Source organism: Delphinapterus leucas, chromosome 8 (genome assembly GCF_059928025.1).
Source record: "Delphinapterus leucas isolate spDelLeu-1000000601 "Yukka" chromosome 8, BTC_Dleu_Yukka2, whole genome shotgun sequence".
NCBI classification, from domain to species: Eukaryota; Metazoa; Chordata; class Mammalia; order Artiodactyla; family Monodontidae; genus Delphinapterus; species Delphinapterus leucas.
The window spans coordinates 55,861,754-55,881,337 of record NC_143136.1 but is presented as its reverse complement, the minus strand read 5'-3'; the positions used below and the strand labels follow the sequence as shown (position 1 = coordinate 55,881,337).

The 19,584-nt window shown below is 33.1% G+C and overlaps 1 protein-coding gene across 3 annotated transcripts in view; it reads left to right on the top strand.

Annotated features, from left to right (window-relative positions):
• Positions 1–19,584, top strand: part of AGPS (alkylglycerone phosphate synthase) — a 139,479-nt gene that overhangs the window by 86,270 nt on the left and 33,625 nt on the right. For all 3 annotated transcript variants that reach the window (XM_022570098.2, XM_089915989.1, XM_022570097.3), the window contains 6 exons: positions 1,961–2,012; positions 6,530–6,606; positions 8,712–8,824; positions 14,631–14,700; positions 15,552–15,613; positions 19,389–19,478. In XM_022570098.2, the coding sequence (XP_022425806.2) occupies positions 1,961–2,012; positions 6,530–6,606; positions 8,712–8,824; positions 14,631–14,700; positions 15,552–15,613; positions 19,389–19,478 (464 nt within the window). The remainder of the gene's footprint in view (positions 1–1,960; positions 2,013–6,529; positions 6,607–8,711; positions 8,825–14,630; positions 14,701–15,551; positions 15,614–19,388; positions 19,479–19,584) is intronic.

Genomic DNA, 19,584 nt, shown 5'->3' with positions numbered 1-19,584 from the left:
CTCATATTTTACTGGTGTGCTTAAGCCCAAACATATAAATACATATGTTATGTGATATTCTGTTTATTTTATGAAGAAAAGAAACGTGGTCTACTCAGGCTTTATTTGTTTTATTTGAAATTGATGTGCCTGTTTTAATAAAAATGTTTCAGGAAAATTGATTTTCCTTTAGTATTTTGGAAACTGGTAATGTTTTTAGAAGCATTAACCCAACTACAAAGATACGTTTATATCAAGGTTTGAAAGTACTCAGGTTGTAGATTTTTTATTTTATTTTATAAATGTACTTTTACTAACACCGCAAAATAGCAAGTAAGATGGTTTTCATGTAATTTTTGTTTCAAATGTGACTTGAAAGCTCTGTGTGTGTAAGTATGTGTGTGTCTTTTGTGATTTTTAATTTTTTTATTTTTTTTGAGGCTGTGTGGCGTATTTGAAATATCGTTCATCTAGCTGTCAGGATATCTTGGTCCTAGTTCTATCTTTACTGTTTTACAGTCATCTGACCTCAGGCATGTCTTTTAGTCTCTCTGGTTCTTACATCCTCATCTGTAAAATGAGGATAATACCAGTTGTGCTACCCCGACAGAGTTGTTTCTTATATTAAATAAAGACATATGAAAACAGCTTGTACACAATAGGATTCTATAAAATGTAAGGCAATAGGTTATTGTTATGTTAAGCATATAAATTACCTAATATTGTTCTTCAGATTTGGCAATGACTTTTTAAAAATATAGATTGTATTATCTCACCTTTAGTATCAAAGATGAGGAAATAAATTATACAGTGTTCAAAATAAGAATCTAACCAGTCATTTTGTTGGGTAAAATAAAGTATGTATTATGAGTGGTTTTATAAAATTAAGTATTTGTTCAATTAAAAGCACATAATAGCAAAAATGTTATAACACACAGTTAAGGTATATATAAGTTTTGTTCTTTTGAGTGATTCTATTTTTATAAATCTCAGCATTGTGTTGATATTTTATTGATAAATGTTATTCAGAAGATAAATGTTTAAAAAGTTTATGACAGTCAAAATTTTGTGGTCTGAAAGCAGCTTCTTGGTGGAAGTTTAACCATGTTAAAAAGTTGCATAGAATATAAAAATCCCATTTAGGGTAAATCTCACTTAAATTCTTTGGAAAAACTGTAGCTAACTTAAACCTTGCTAGTGTTTGTATGGTAGTGTTGTAGCATCACAAAGTTAATTTGAATATTTGCTTTCTTCATTTTTCTTTCCTTGCAGCTTTTAGTGTGTGCCTAGATAAATATAACACAGGTGCAGTTTTAGATGTTTTAGATACATAATGTTATGCTTCAAGTTTTGTTGCTGTTTTCATACAAGTAACCTTGAAAGATCTTAGAATTCTGCACATTGTCTGATAGTTTTTCTATTTAAAATGGATTATGAGAAGCAATGAAAAGAAAGAACAAGTCCTTATCTATGAAGACATCTCAGTTAAATTTTTAAAGTGTTTTGGCCCACAAAAATGCCACCACCATCTTCCTCATTTTAAAAGAGTATAAGAGCGCAGTGACCCATTATAGTTCATCAGTGGCATAATGCTCTAGGCATTGATTTTAGTTTATAAGTTTTCTACTTTGTTTTAAAATAATCTACTTTGAGGCCTAATATTTCCTTTAGGTATTTCCACAGGTCTTTGCTAGGCATTAAGCAGATCTTGCTGCAGATAAATTAAAGATCTGGCAACATGTGTATGTATATATATATATTATGTACATAGATTTCTTCTCTCCAAATACTTTATAGAAGCCACTGATGTTTTATTTGTTGTCATAAAACTATATAAAAAGTTAACATTTTTTTTCCTGTATGTGTCCTTAGGAACTAAGCTCTTAATCTCAAATACAGAAAGATGACGTTCATTTTCTACCTCTCTAGCTTCTTTACTGTATTAAATTTGTATCACATTTTTTTAATCTTTTTAAAACAGAGATGTGCTCCTGCATCTATTCGCCTCATGGACAACCAGCAATTTCAGTTTGGTAAGTAAGGAATGGTACTTTAAAAATCTGCTCACTAAGCCACAAAAACTTATGAAACACCAGTTATGTGCCAGGAAGAGTACTGAGTACAGAGCTAGAAAGATAAATGTCATAGCTCCTGTCCTTCAGGAAGTTCTCAGTCTAATGAGGACAGACAGTTGTATAAATGAATGAGTGCGGGAGTGTTAGAGGTGATGTGAAAGAAGACTGCACTGGATACCCTGGTGCAGATGAAGGAGGTGTTGATCCTACTTGATTTTGCTTGAGATTGAGGCAGAGCGTGGGGAAAGCCTCCTTGAAGGAGTGATGCTTAGAGAAAATCTTAAAAGGTGAATAGAAGTTTGCCTGAGACAGTCTCTTCTTTCCTACCAAATTTTTGTTCACTTATCAGCAAAAAATATGAAATTGTAAAACCTTAATGGTGTGTTTGAACTTCTTCAGATAGTTCTGTGTGGCTCAAACAGCCTGTAGGGTGAAAGTGGTTACAAGAGATAAAGCTGGATGGGTGGACTAGGGCTTTGCAGGATAGATTTGGGTTTTATCTTGTCAGAAGAGGGATATCTTTGTAGAGGGAATACAATAAATCAGCTTTATAGAAAGAAAGCTCATTCTGCTAGCATTATGCAGGATGGATTAGGATGGTGCAAGCATGAAGGAGGAGTTGAAATGGTTAAAAAGGCAAATACTGGGGGCTTTGTTCAAGGCAGCAGCAGTGGAGATAGAGAGTAAAGAATAGATATTCCAAAGAACAGTTTGCCAACTGGATGTGGAAGGTTAAATAAAGGGAAGAGTTTAGGGCAACTCCTGATGTCTGATTGATTGACAGTCTAGAAGAAGAGATGATTTTGGGGAAAAGACATTACAAATGGGTTGTGTTTAAGTTGACCATGGAATATTCAGGTGGAGAATTCAGTAAGAGTTAACCATGTTTCTTTTTCTTCCTATTTTGCTTAAAGTATTAAACTTTCTGACACGATTTATCATCTTATCAATTCTAGTTTTACTGCTTCTGAATTTTTCCATATGCTGAAATTTAGTTTGGGATTTAAGTTTATAGACTTTACGTACCCTCAAAATAGTCCCAGAATGATTGTTCAATAATAAATACTAAAGGCCAAGTTAGGCAGGCTTTTCTTTGGTGTACAAGTAGCTTAGATTTTAATTTAGGGAAGAATGATTATCATAATTATATAGAAATTGAACTAAGGAACTCAGGTTGATAACATATCAAGGGTTCGTTTTAAAATTAGATTCTTCTAAGTCACAGCTTTTATTTCTTTAAGTAAATTACTTTCAAAATACTATACTGCTGATAAAAGTTTAAGATAAATGTGTCCTATAAATGATGAAATAGTTAAATCAAATGAAAACCAAGACTCCTGTGTATTTTGGCCTGCATTCAGAGATCTAGGTTTGAAGAGAGCCATGTATCTATCTGATTAATAAGACTGTGTTATCCGTTTATATGCTATAATGATAGTAAACTATGTTGGACATAGACATCTATGTAAAACTAATTATGATATGGCCAGATTTTATTTATAACTGGGATCTATAACAATTTAAATGTAGGTTCAAAGAAAGATCCTTTTGGTTATCTGTCATCCCTGTTCCACATTCTCATTACTGTACCTAGGAACATGCTCTAATGTTGGTTCTACTCTCGCTAGTCTTTAGTGTGTCTCCTCTCCTGCCCTTTACTTGGCCACCAAAGTGATCCTTTAGCAGTACAGATCTGATCATGCTTCTTGGCAGTCTGTAACCTTTTTGATTTCTCAGTATTCATTGAAGCTTTCCCACCTACATATCCTGCCATGACTTCATGATCAACCAACTAAATAACTCTTAGCACAGCAAGGGGTGTCTGGGACCTTGTACCAACTGTATGGCTGATTGGTCAATGTTTGTACCGTATTGGTTGTTAACAAAGCACAAGCCTTATTATTAGTTGTTAATATTTTTATTATCACCCCTCTCCTTGACACAACTCAATATATTATATTGAAATGATACATTTTCAGTATATTGAAATGATATATATCATTGAGTACATTGAAACGATCTACATATTTTCCCTGTGAACTAATGTTTGTCAAATTTGGGAGATGTTTCTTATTCATTTTTATGTGTCCTGCACCTGTCACATAACAGACACATGTTGATTGACTTAATCATCAAATTAGCAAAAGAGGGTAAACAAATCTTGAATAGCATATAGGGTAGTGCTAAGCACATTATCAGTAGCACACAACCATCCCTCAAGGTTGTATTTCCAATTTATAAACAATTCAAAGGCTAAATACTTTGGCCAAAGTCCACAAGTTATATGTGGCGCTGGGGTTGAACCCAAATCTGTCTGACCCCAAAGCCCTACTTTTTCCAGTGCTTTGGAGCACTTCCTTGAAACATAAGGATTTATAGAATCCTTTAAAATTATTTAATTAACACTGTAACAATAAAAAAAATCACTAATCAAACTGTCTAGCTAGTAAATTTAGGAACTAGTTCCTTTGTTTTCTATATAAAATAAAACACAATAGCTGGAATATGTTTAGAATGTAATTGGTTCGGTAGGCAACATTAATTTAAGAATAAGTAAAAGATAATAATATCCTCTTTTTTTTTTTTTTTTTTTTTTTGCGTACGCGGGCCTCTCACTGTTGTGGCCTCTCCCGTTGTGGAGCACAGGCTCCGGACACGCAGGCTCAGTGGCCATGGCTCACGGACCCAGCCGCTCCGCGGCATGTGGGATCTTCCCAGACTGGGGCACGAACCCGTGTCCCCTGCATCGGCAGGCGGACTCTCAACCACTGCGCCACCAGGGAAGCCCTAATATCCTCTTAATTAATACTAATACCTGACCCACTTAAAAGTTAGTATCACTTTTGCAATAATTATGCTTGAAGCATATTCCATCAGGGTATCACGTCACTCAGTATTAGGCATATATGTGCCTAACTCACAGTAGTGTTAATAGAAGTTGTGCATTTAAATTTCAGTGTGATAAGATGAACATATACCCTTAAGGATTATTCCATATTGGAGTAGTAATATTTGGAATCTTCATACATTGTGTAAAAATATGTGGACCAGAAGTCTTTTATGAGGATCAGATACACACACTCACACATTTATGTGTATATATTTGTTTCCAGTTGCTGTTAAAGTAGGCTGAATTCCATTTGGGACAGTGAGTGAATATTTTGATGATGTGTTACCTTTAACTTTATACATGCTAGAAATGGTATCTTTTAAAAACACTGGTTATGCTAGAGAACATTTCTGACAGGTTACCATGAAAGAAAAAAAAATCCCAAACAAACCTCTTGTGATCCAGGATCTCAAAAAGATTGCTAGGTTCGTGTCTATGTCATCTGCTCTTTATTTTTTGTTTGTTTGTTTTTCGCTTTGGTTATAGCATGGTTACCTAACTCTTAGCTTCTGGTTAAGATTTATTTGGTTACTTGGTCTTTTATGTAATATAGTTTTTTATTATAATCTGTAAGAATGTAATAAATATTACGGATTCAGATTCTCACTTTAAAAAAATAGATGAATGGAAAAAAAGACTGCAAGTGATTTTTCCTCCAGAAATATCTCTCTCAACCCCCCCTTTTTTCCTTCTAAAAAGCTAGTTTGCACCTATTTTAAAAGAAGGGATCTACACTTTAAAAATAAACAAAATCCCAAAACCTTAAAGCCTTTTTTTAAAAAATAAATGTTTTATTTGGAGATAATTTTAGATTTACTAGAGGCTTTAAAAGTCTTTATAAAAATGCTATATAAATGGTGTGCCAAATTTTTCTGAATTGGGCTCACAGTACTAAGGCCAGATGCTTGACTCTTAAATGTTATAGTCATGGGAGTTAAGAAGTTGCTATTCTGAAAACAATGAGAAAACAGTAAAAGACTTTTACTCAATTAAGCTTAATCCGCAGGCAACGATGTTAATTTAACAGACTCTGAGACACCATTTATGTTTTTTTGGCAATTTTAACTCTCTGGGTATAATTAAGGAAGCAATTACTAGTTTTATGCCAACAATTCTGGATGAATTAAGAATTAATTAAGAAACAATCTTAAACTTGGCATTGACTCCATATTTGGTTATAGTTCTGAATGGTTTCTGCATAATTAAAAAAAATAAAAGTAGAACTAGCCACCATTGGGTGTTCCTAATGAAATAAAAATTAATGAAGTGATTTTACTATGTATAAACTATGCCATTGAAAGATAACCTAAACTATGTGTAGTAGTAATTACATATAGTAATTTGAGTTTAAAAAAAAACCCAAGAAGGAGTTTGGTAAACAAAAAGTTGTTTGTGACTTTTTAAAAGATGTAGATCTTAATACCAATGTGTTATATGTATAACATAGGAGATTTTAAAAACTAAAGTCATGGAAATGTTCACTTTCTTTTAGGATACTAAGTTAAAGTAGCCTCTTGCTTTTATGAAAAACATAGATAAATTAGTTTGCTATTAACTTAAAATATGAACTTTTTTTTCTTCTTAGGTCATGCTCTCAAACCTCAGGTTTCCTCTATTTTTACATCATTTTTGGATGGATTAAAAAAGTTTTATATTACAAAGGTAAGAATTTTTTTTAATGCTTAGGATATTAATTTTTTCTGATTTCTCTTCCTCACACACACCTATGTTCTTCCACGTTGCTGTGTACATTTCATAATTGTTATTTTTTTATGTTGGAGTAAATATTTAATCAAGTAAATCAATTATGCATTCAATTTCAGAAAATATAAAAGCTTTCCCGGATTTGAAGTTCCTAAAAATAACACTTCATTGAACAGTTTTAGCATATAACATTTTTTATAGTTTGAATTTTTTCCTTCATAGTAGATATCTAGAAGTGGAATAAAAGTATTCATTTTTTAAAACTTTTGACACATGACAATGCATATGTGTCATTTTTGGATTGCATCCTTGCTAGTACATATGGGATTTTTTGTTTTGTTTTGTTTTAAATTTAGTAAATCCAGGGGGGAAATAGTATTTTATTTTAGTTGATATTTCTTGAAACTCTAATGAGACTGACCATTTCCCTGTATTTCCTAGATGTAATTTTTTGTGAATTAGTTGAATGTGGTTATTTTGCTAGGGGTAGCAACGTCAAACAAACGACTTCTGTTTGTTCTTTTTGGGGGGTGTGGGGGGAATGGTTTAATGCCTTGCTGTGTGCCTTTTGAAAAATGGAATTATTAGATGCCTTTTTCATAAATGTTGTAAATAATTTTTCCAGTCAGTTGACTCCTTTTTAGTAAGGTTTCTTTCTTTTCTTTCTTTTTCTTTCAGTGCAAAAGTTTCTAATTTTTATATCTTTCCTTTGATTATTTAATTACTTTTAAGCTTAGAAAAGCCTGTCTTCCTCCAGAACTATGATTAGGACCATTTTCTTCTCTCTCTCACTTATTTGTTAAAAAGGAATTTTAAAACTTTTTGTCTTTATTACTGTTTGACTTTATTTCAGTTTTATGATGTGAGATAAAAAACTAAGTTAATCTTCACCTCTTGCTCTCCTGATTGCTAACTAGTTGTGACAGCATCATTAACTAACCTGTCCTTGCTTCTCATTTTTGTTTTTTGTTTCTTTTTGCTGTACGTGGGCCTCTCATTGTTGTGGCCTCTCCCGTTGCGGAGCACAGGCTCCAGACGCACAGGCTCAGCGGCCATGGCTTATGGGCCCAGCCGCTCTGCGGCATGTGGGATCTTCCCAGATTCTCATACCGGGGCACGGACCCGTGTCCCCTGCATCGGCAGGCGGACTCTCAACCACTGCGCCAACAGGGAAGCCCCTTGCTTTTCTTATATTGGTTTGCCATGTCTAAGACATCTTCTCGTATACTTATATAAGAAAAAGACATTTTTATGTAATAGCTTTTGTTCTTGAAAAGAGCTTTTGTTTAATGAGCTTTTGTTCTTGAAAAATTAAATGGATTTAATTGCTGTAGATCTAGTTCTCCCTCTTATTTTTTCAGAATTTTCCTTGTTATCACCATTATCTACCTGTTCAGTATCCTGGAAAATTTTTAGAAACTCTTCATCATTTTAGGAAGCTCATTGAGGTTTTTATTAAAATTTGAATAAACTAGTATATTAATTTGGGCAAAAGTCGACCGATTTATAATACTTAGTTTATGCATTTGGGAACATACATTTCTCTCATCTTTTTTTAAGACATGTTTTCCTAATGAAGTTATGTATTTCCTTTTAAGATTATTCTTAGATGTTTTATATTGTTTTATACATAAGGTCTCCTTTGAAAATAATACTTAATAAGAAGTTATTGGTGGTATATATGTAAGGGTGCTGCTGGTTTTTACTCCCCCCCAACATCCTGCTACTTTATTATGTTCTGTCATTTTGGTAGTTTTATTTGATTCTTTGGTACAGTTATAATTCTTACAAGTTAATTTGTTGTATTTCCATACCAATATATCATTATAATTGATACCTTGGCATACTGTAAAATGAAGTGTTTTTCCTGAGTGCTGTTCTATTGTGATGACCTAAATAGGTACATTAAGCATTCTTTTTGATTGACATGTAAAGTTCCAAAGCTCAGATTTTGAAGAGCTGGTATGTTTGAGCTCAGATCAGAAGAAAAAAAGAGCAAAATGTGTTTTGATTTACTATTTTGTAGGCTAAGACTTATCTGTAATAATAATATTCTTTTGTAGTTTAAAGGATTTGATCCAAATCAGCTAAGTGTCGCTACATTACTGTTTGAGGGGGACCGTGAGAAGGTTCTTCAACATGAAAAACAAGTGTATGACATTGCTTCAAAATTTGGGTATGGCTTTCAGTTCATAATGCCAAGAGAAAGTTAAGCTAAAATTCTGATATCTCCAAGCAGTTGTTAATGTACACTTTTCAGTATTAAATTTATGTTAGTATATGGTAGTCAACTTGAAATAATATGCTGGTTTACTTCTAAAGTTTGTAGAAGGCTAGACTGGTATGTTGCTCTTACTTGTCTAATCGTATATGTGACATAGTGAATCTTCTTATTGTATTTTTTCATTAATGATAATTTTATATTATTTTCTATTGTGCTAAGTGAAATAGAAAAAAATTCATAGTCATGTTGCTATTTAGTGGTAATAGTATATGTATAAAACATGCTGTAAGTATGTTTTTAAAAGGAAATTGTGTTTAATCAAAAGTATTTGATAAATTATCTATACTCCACTTCCTGTCACTTACTGTTTTGTGCTGGTATAAAGAAACTGAAAACATTTCACATCTGTAACCAACTGAATAATGATTGGGTGGTTTCTGTCTGTCCACTTGATGGATTATAAGATTGATCGATGAGAACTATAGTGAAAGCGCCATTTATCAGGACTACATTTTTTTTCCTTTCCTTTTTAAGTACATAATAAACAGTTTTCTGGATACCAGTCTTTTTTTTTTTTTAATTTCAGAGCTTAAAATATTTCATACACATACATTATCCTTAATCTGAGTTCTTTGTAAATATTTACTTTTATTTCTTTTTTTTCCCTTTCTTGCTGTTCTTTATGAGAACAAATGAACGCTTAATTTGGAGCCATATGTCTTAGAATGCGCCACTTTTATGTGTTTTCCTCATATATAATGTTCAGCCCTTTGTTTTTAGGATTTTCTGAACTTAGTATTAAAGTGCAGTATTGTTAGAAAAAGATCTAATCTTGGGCCTAATTTTTACTTTACCTTTGTACTGCTTTTGAACATTGAAAAATAATCTCTCAGTTTTATTTTTACCCTATTCTGAAATTGGCAAGTGGAATTATAATTTTTTTAGTAAAAGGTGAAATTCAGTAATCTTTCACTTTTTCTTCTCCACAGTACCTTTTTGGGAATTATTGATGTTTTAGCTAAATTAGTTAAGAGTGCTGTAAGGTTTCATTTAATGAGCAGATGGGTTGGATATCAGGTTATCTCTGAAATTTTTTGAAATGTTCATGTACATATTTTTTAGTTTCTAAGTTATGTGGAGTACATATATAATTTGATTTAAAAACTTTTTAAACCCATGATACTAGTGAGAAACAAACACTAAAGGAGTTTTAAATGAAAACCTTTTACATCTAAATTAAATCTTTTATATCTACTTAGCCTTAAATATTAGAGACTGAAACTTTTAAAAGTTATTTTGTTATATATTTAAATGTTTATTTGGGATTTCAAAAATTTCCAGAGTCATTTGTAGGGAAATGGATGCTATAATATTTTAATCACTGTATGTAAGGTTAAATTTGCTTAATTTCATCTCACTACTCCCCACCCCCACCTCCAACACACACACACATACACACACCCAGAGATTGCACTTCGTGGGATCTATAGTTATAGTTCCAATTCAGAGTAGCCAGCAAATCATTACTAGTTAGTAATGTGCCTCATTTCCTGTTAGACTGGGATAGGCTGATGACAAAAGACCTTTTTGTCCTAACGCATGCATACTTTTTATAGGGCATGATCTGTCTCTTTTGGGGCCTCACCATTGATGCCTGCTATATACTAGATGCTTGATTAAATATTTATTGAAAGGATTTATGAAACTGAATATTTTTCCCTGACATCTTTTATGCTACTTTATTTATGCCTAATTACTGTGCCACCCTTGAAACAGTATATTTTAATCTTTAGGTATTTATTGGGACCATGTTGTCAGTTTAATTTGAGCCACCAACTATCAAGAACTGGCTTTTCATGTAATGCCAGTTTTGTTTTTCTCATGTAACACCAGCCATTTACAACTTGAAAGTAATAGTGAATCTTTCTTAAGGTGAATCCAGATCTCTTTGGATACTGATAACGAGGCCCCAGAACTATTGATTTAATTCCAGCAATTTGCTTAAACTAAACAACAAACTTGTATCAAATTCATCCATTAAAAATAGGTTATATTAAATGAGGTATGTATTTTAAAGCAAGGGTAAAGCATTAAAACTTAGACCCTGATTGGAGTGTCATTTTTTTTTGCTATTATTATTTGCTACTTCTTAGTTATGTTTATAATTAATTTCTTAATATACTTTCATCTGGCACCCTTCTTTTAGATGCAGAAATCTGTGTTGAACAACCCTAGGCTATCACCAGGCAGGTGACTTAGGGCTTTTTTGATTTTTTGATACTTGGAATTATATCTTCGCATGGTTTTCCAGCAGTAGTCCCGGTTTTCCCCCAGTTCTCTCTAGGCACTAGTTCTTTGTTCTAACCACTGAAAGATTCAAGGATATTTTTTATAAGATGCTACCCTGCCAACCCTCATTCCTCAATCATTTCTCCTGCATAACTAGCTGGAGGAAAGCATCACTAAGTTTCTTTCTAATAAAGTTTTCATAAGTTAGTTTAGCTCATGTATTTTATTTTGAATTAGGGCATTTTCAATCTATTCTTTATTTTCTGTTCTTTTGTTTTATCCTGTTTCCACCACCTCACTGGCTTTATTTATTTATTTTAGAATTTATTATTTATTTATTGGCTGCGTTGAGTCTTTGTTGCTGTGCACAGGCTTTCTCTAGTTGCGGCGAGTGGGGGCTACTCTTTGTTGCGGTGCGCAGGCTTCTCATTGCGGTGGCTTCTCTTGTTGTGGAGCATGCACTCTAGGCGCAGGGGCTTCAGTAGCTGTGGCTCGCGGGCTCTAGAGCGCAGACTGAGTAGTTGTGGCGCATGGGCTTAGTTGCTCCACGGCATGTGGGATCTTCCCGGACCAGGGCTCGTACCTGTGTTCCCTGCATTGGGAGGCGGATTCTTAACCACTGCACCACCAGGGAAGCCCACCTCATTGGCTGTAAATTGATTGTTTTTAATGAAGTACTCCCAACAGTTGAGAACATTTTTGTGAGTTATCTTAGCCATTTTTCCTTTTTGCCTTCCACACCCACGCAAACACTGTTAAATACCTTTGAACACATATGATCCAATAGAATATAATAGCCAAATGTTGAATAATCATACTTTGGTTGTTTATCTATGGTTGCTAGTAATGTACTTTAACTCCTCTAAGAGCTAAGCGGAGTAAACATTACCTGTCACCAATCATGACAGATGTGTTGACATTTACCATAGAACTTAAGGTAATATGCTATTGTTATTTTTAAAGGGTTATATTTAAAGTATTAGTTTTAAAGTGCTTAAATTGTTTAATGTAATTCAACATGAGTGTGATTAGGTTCACCAGATGGTTCTTTTATATAACAAGATTATCTCTCATTCCTCTTTCAGTAGTCTTCCCAGTCCTTCCTCATGTAACAGCTTTAAGTTTGTTTAAGAACCTTGTTAATTGATATTTTAAGGAAGTAGGGGATGGATGTTGCTACTTTAACATAAGGCACTTGAATTTAAGTATAGTTTATTGGAGTGGCTGCAAAAGTGGCAAGTTAGAAGCATTTAATTTCTAAACCCTACTATTGTTTATATATTGTATCTTAAAGTAATTTTGGCTGGAATGCTAGATAGTTCTGAAAGCCAAAAAAAGAGAGGTTCCAAGAAGCTAAATTTGCAGGGAAACCTTTGATTCAGAAAAGCGAACCCAGAATGACTTTTATTCTTTTGGGGGGTTTATGAATTTAGAATGGACATCCAGTTTCTTCCTGCTTTGGGTAAGAAAATGCATATTTCTGTGTGGTTTGTCACACTAGATTCCAAGTGGAACAGATCTTTTTTTTCCCCTTGGCCAGATATTAGAAAAGGGTCTAAAGAAAAATGGCTTGACTTGGGACTGCAGAGTCGGACTTTTTCTCATCCTGATATATCAGGATGCTATATCTTATATCAGTAGGCCTGATATGGGAGAGACAGGCCTACTAAATGTTCATACCTGCTACTTCTCACCAAGTACATACTCAGAATGCACCTGAGTATGATTCCCAGCAATGGTCTCTTGCACCCTTTCCTAGTCTTCATGCTTCTTTCCTTTCCTTCTGCCGGTAGGCCTAGCATGAACTGTGTCTTTCCTAGATCAGTAGGGTTTTTTCTCTCTTGGAGTTAGTGTCTGACTCAGATTCATATCTACCTGAGGTTTGGGTTCACCTATTTTCCTCCAAGCACCTGTCACAGCAATTTTCTGACTAGTTTACTTTTTGTTTTGGAACTTTATTTGACTCGCTACCCCAACGTAACATCCATACACATCTAACCCAGAATTGTCTTCTGTTTCTTCTTAATTTTCTATCTTAGCAGCTTGACCTAAGTTGTTTTCTTTGCTCATTAACATTCTAGTAACAAATGCCCCCCTTCATTTCATTATACCCTTTCCCCATGTAGTTCTAGACTAGAGCTGCTCCTGTCAAGTCTTTGCCACTCCTTCTGGATGACACTAATTCGTGTATATCCAACTATAATACAAAGTCAGGAAATCTGATTTAGCCCATATGTCCTAGCTGAAAATTGCCTTACAGTATTTGTGTAGAACAAGGGTACATCTACATTGTATTACTTACTTACTGCCAAATTCAGACAAAACATCGGGGAAAGAAAGGATTTAACTGTAAAGGTGTTAACTGAATTCATAAGAGAAATGAGAAGAGGCTCAAATCACAGAGGTTCAAAACCTGAGTGTTAAGCAACACCATGGTTAAGGGCTCAGCATCCTGAGACCAAGAAGGCGCAGTTAGGGTTAAGAAGAGAGACATAAAGATTAGCCATCAATCATGACTCAAGAAAGCCACAAGAAAAGACATTTTTCCTTTTATTTGTTTTTATTGAGGGATTTTTAGTGGGTACTTTGAGAATTTGGGATAAGTTTTAGTTAGTTGACTAAGACTACTTAAAATTTAATTTCTGCCTGATCATGGAAAAAGCAAAATTAAAAACTATCTACTGAAGGTAGTGGAAATCAGTAATCATTCATAGTCTTTTAAAATTAGAATGACTTTAACAAAGCAGAGTACTTGGACTGAAATATATGTTATATGGGGTTGATTCTAACTAGATCACCAAATACAGCTTCTGTACAAAGCTACTTTCCAATTGAAATGGATGTGTTCATACTGTTGCTCTTGTACTTGCCTGTATGTTGCTTCATAAATTTTAATGTATCTGTGTAAGTATGTTTTGTCTGTCTTTTAAATCATAAATCCCATAAAGTAAACACCTTGTCTAATACTCCAAATAACTATGTGCTCAAGTATTCAGAAAACTTCTTGGTGTTTGGAAGATCCTAGTCAGTCATTGCAAATCTTAATATATGAATAAGACTATAATACATGAATATACAGGTAAAAATATAATATGAGTAAAATAAGAGTATTTTAAGTATCTTGTTATGCTTGTGACGATTATTTAAGCTTGTTTCTCGTGGCTAATTCTCTGTTCTTTTGACAGTATGAGTAGAAGTAGTTGAGTTCATATCAGTCAGTTTTACTGGTTTGGTAGACATAAAATTAATTACCAAACTGAATATTAAAAATATTTTTGTTATCCAAGACTATTCTCTTGACAGCTCATTGATACATTTATGATAAATGAGATTAAAATAAAAATGAGATGTAAAGTAACATATGTTAATCTGTTAAGCAGTTATTTGAGGTATTGTATCAGTTTGGTTAGTTTTATATATTTTTAATAGTTCATTTGAAATATACTGACAGTGTATTCTTTAATTACAGTGGATTAGCAGCTGGAGAAGATAATGGACAGAGAGGTTATTTGCTGACCTATGTCATTGCATACATTCGAGTAAGTTATCTCATTTCTTTTATCAGTTTATGTTGCAAACAATACTTTTTCTATAAGTGAATAAAATTATTTTCTTTATTTTCTTAAATTTTAACCTACGGTAATTTAGCATATCATTGTACTCATATGAGTCCAGGATTTTTCTACCTTATAAAATTTTCTTTCATACCTTTACACTTTTGTGGTGGCTTATGAATTGCTCTTTCCAATTTTGATATTAAAACAGAATTGTACTCCGGGTAAAAAAATTTAGTATTATAAGTTACTTATCATATAAGTATTATATCTTGTACGCTATAAAATATATTTTCCTAGCTGAGGTGGTTCCAGATAGTCTATCTATTTAGTCACTACAAAGAGAGACACTCTATTTTCTAATTTATTTTTAAAGAAAAGTTGATTTTAAAATATTTCTTTTCCTTTCTCTAGTCCCTCCTCCCCCAACTTCCCTATCTCCCTGGTCCTTTGATCCTGATGATCACTTTTTGGTATTGGTTAATTTGCTGTTTAGGCCACTAAAAATCTGTCCTGCTAGTATTCTCTGCATGTACCTAGACAGTTTCTGGATAGAGACTCCATTCATTAGAGAAATATTTGAGTTCTTGCCGTGTGTCAGACACTCTGCCTGGTGCCAAGGGCACAGAGGAAAACAAGACAAAGTTTCTGTCCTTCTGGAGATTATATCTCACACTTGGGGCCACTTTCCCATGCTCTTTTGAGGTAGATAGTAAAGAGCCCAGGAGGTTGAATTAGAAACATGAAATACTAATAATGAACATGAAATACTACTAATATTATGGACTCTTCTGCATCTGTTGTAATTTCTTAATTTTGTGTATATGTCTTAACAGGATTTGGGTTTGGAATACTATGTATTAGGGGAATCTTTTGAGACTTCTGCTCCTTGGGACAGGTAAAATGAAATAAAATGCCTGATATTATTAAAATATGCTATACAATTGCTGAAGTAATTTATTGTGTGTGAATATGTAAACTTTTAAAGTTTTGTAAGGAAACGTTGAAACAAGGTAATCACTTTTATTTAACTTAATATCTTCATCAGAATGTCACATTTGCAAGCCATTTTTAAAATTTTAGACAGACTTGTCCATGTCCCATAGAAGGAAGTTATTACCGCAGTTTACATTTTAAAGAATTTTACTGAACACTAAATGTCACTATGTGGTTTTACTTAGCTTTGATTTAAATTCTTAAATGGTTAATATGCTTAAATGTTCTCTAAAAAGTCCCCCCAAAATATAACCTTCTTTTGTAGTATTTCATTTAGCTTTTGATATTTGTATGTACACTGTTAAGCAAGATCTTAACTTGAATTTAAGTGATTTCTGAAAGAAACCCAATTTAAGAAATTATGTATAATTTCTGTTTTTAAATTATACACATATATACATACAAATATTGGTTAGGGAATTAATAATAAAAACTGATTAGGAAATGTGAAGTGGTTATATTAAAGATAGACTTGTGAGTTAACTAATAAAAAATTCTTGAGGTTGTTAGCACATTTTTAATCTAGTATACCTTACATTTTACTTTTTCTTTATAAAATTTACTATTTTAAATCTATAATAAAGTATATAGGATATAACAGATCCCCCTGAATATACCTGTTAGATGTTACCTATCTTAACATTTTTGTTCTACCCTAACCTCTTTTTTTCCTCCCCCAGAAAACTTTTTACTTTTCTACACTGTCTTCATCTACTATGGGTTTTGACTTTTGCTGTATTGATGCTAATAGTCCATGCATTGTAAGATAGCAATCAAATTTATAGTATCAACACGTTAGTCACAGCATTCAGTTTTTGATGCTAAATTTTAATAAGGGGAATAAATCTTATAAATAAAAAGGATTATCACTTCATCAACATCTGACATGTTTGAACAGCAGATATAGTTTGGGAGCTGTTCATAGATGTCTCAGAGACCACTTTAGTCTTTAATACCTTTTCTTACTGGGGAAAGTGGGTTAGTGTAGTGTTACTTCTTCAGTAGTATGAATTTCCTTGTCATCAATTATTCCTTACCTATGATTGCAATTTTGTCTTTAAATTGCAATCAATTTAAAGCTAGTCATGCACTATCTTTTCATTTTTCTTTATACTTTCCTTGTATATTCTTAAATACTTTTTTGACTCACTGACTATATCTGTTTTATACAGGGTTACGTACTTGGTTTTCATTTAAAACAACGTCTTCAACTGAAGTTTTAATAAATAAAATTAAGGGAAAGCAGCTGTATTCCTGACATAAAATTTATTTGCTACCATTTAGTAACTTGCTTTCTCTTTCAAACCTTTAGCTAGGTAGAGACCTTGTTTAGCAGCAACCCATGGGATCAGGGTCTTCAACCCTCACACATTATTAGGTTGCTTGGCCTTTTCATGCATAAGTTTCTTAAAGGATTATTGGTCTTACTAGTTTTTATGTATTCCTCTGTGGCCCTAGCACAATGATTGCACCTATTAGGTGCTCAGTGAATATTCTGCATAGACTCCTATGAATGAACTATGGAATAATGTAAGAATTTAGCCTTATAAAAATAGCTGCCTAAGAGGTCCGAGTTGGAGATTTGAAGATTTTAGAGACATCAGCTTGAGATTTGTGATTAAAACCAAAGGAGATATACAGACACTTAACAGGTAAATGGATGAAGAGAAAAGAAAGAAGACCTGAGAAAGAAGTCCAAGAAACCCCAACCTTTAAGGGATAAGAACAAAGGATTCATTTAAGTTGTACAAATAAGTGCTAGCAGAGGAGGTTGGGGAATAAAATCTAGAAGATTTGGAGGAAAACCAGTGCTGTGAGAGGAGCTGAGGGAAATTGTTTTCAAGGAGGAAATGGTCAATAGTGTTAAATTTGCTAATAGGTCAGGTAAGAATTTAAAAGTATACACAGTACAGGACTTCCCTGGTGGTCCAGTGGTTAAGACTCCTTGCTTCCAGCGCAAGAGGCTCGGGTTCGAGCCCTGGTCAGGGAACTAAGATCCTGCATGCCACACGGCCAAAAAAAAAAAAAAAAGGTATACACAGTTTTGTTTACTTCCTATGTAGTGACTGGTCCAAATGGACTGTATTGACCTTTGCATGAGTTCTGTTAGAAAATACTTAAAGAACTCCATACAAATAATTTCTAGAAAGTACCTCATTCAAGTAACACTTGAATTCTGTTTTCTAGGGTCATGATAAAGAACTTGTTACTTTTATAAATTTGTAATATTCATGAACTCCTGTAGATATTAAAGTTTAGTAGATTTTATTTATATTTAAAATTTTATTTATTTGGTTGCACCGGGTCCCAGTTGCGGCATGTGGGCTCCTTAATTGCAGCATGCAAACTCCCAGCTGCAGCATGCATGTGGGATCCAGTTCCCCGACTAGGGATCAAACCCAGGCCCCTTGCACTGGGAGCGCAGAGTCCCATCCACTGCACCACCAGGGAAGTCCCTTTATTTATATTTAAAGTATCTGTTTTGTAAGTTGGATTTTCAAATTAAAGACATTAAATTTCAATAATCTAAATTCTTTATGAAAGATTTTTAAGAAACACGGATCCTTACCATTCTATAAATAAGGCATAGGTAACATTGATAAATTGTATCTGCCTGCAGCTCTCACAGAATAAAGCAGAACTTAACTTGAGTGCTGTTTTGTAAAGTCAGATTTTATAAAACTTTCAGACACTATAAAAGTAAAAACTGACATGCTAATAAAACACTAAAACCTTTTTCATATTTATATCTTATTCAGTTATTCTTTGTTCTTATTGGAAATATAGATAACTTTAATGTGTTCAGTAAAGCATAATCCATTTAAATGTTATTGTTTTTATCAAATTGGGCCAACCTTTTAAGTTTCTTTGGTATCTTTTCCTTTCTCATGATTCTAAACAGACCAAGGTTTAAAACACAGAATCGGTGTCAATATGTAGCCAGGATATATATTGGAGAATAAAATGGCTGATATATACTTTAAGAGTTTTATTTTCCAGATGAAACAGAATATATGGTTATAACAATATGTTACAGCTCACATTAAAAAACAGATTAATATTGTTAAATATTATCAATCTTCCCTCCCCTTTAAGAACTATATCTCACTTGTCTGTTTTCATTGTTCATATTGAACATATTAAGCTGTCTAGCATAACTTTACACATAGTTCATGTCCAGTAAGTCTTTGTTGAGCTGGATTTTAGCTTAGTGCTTGAAAATAGGCTGTTGAACATTTGGTATAGCACTATGATTATTAATTAAATTATTTTTAAAGTAAGGAAAACTTCTTAGATGGTATATAGATTGGTATTCCTATAACCCAGAATTGAATTTTCATTAACATTTTCTTTAGAGCTTTTTAAAAAGCTTTTAGAATCTTGTAATTAAATTTATTTTGAATTTGGATTTTCCTTAGCTTAGGAAACTGCCTTCAGGAGACTTGAGTAAGCTTCTCTGACTTCTGTCTTTCCTGTGACAAAAAGGGAAAGGACTTTGCTCCCTTGAAGTTATGAATGGAAGGCCAGTTTCAATGATCTTGTTCATTCTTGAAGGAATGAGTATGAAAGTTTTAGTTAAGAGAATTTCTGACTTGAATGTGCTGATAAACCAGCAATAATTAGATTTTTTATAATTATGTGAAAACTTAATATTGTATTCAATTATTTTTTTCTAGGGTTGTAGATCTCTGTAGAAATGTAAAGGAAAGAATAACAAGGGAATGCAAAGAGAAAGGTGTTCAGTTTGCTCCTCTCGCTACATGCAGGTGAGTTTTTGTTGTTGTTCTTATACTTTTTATTCTGAAAAAAAAAAAAAAAACAACTGTTTTTTTTTTTAATTAATAGAGAAGTATAATTTGTGAGCTGAGGAAA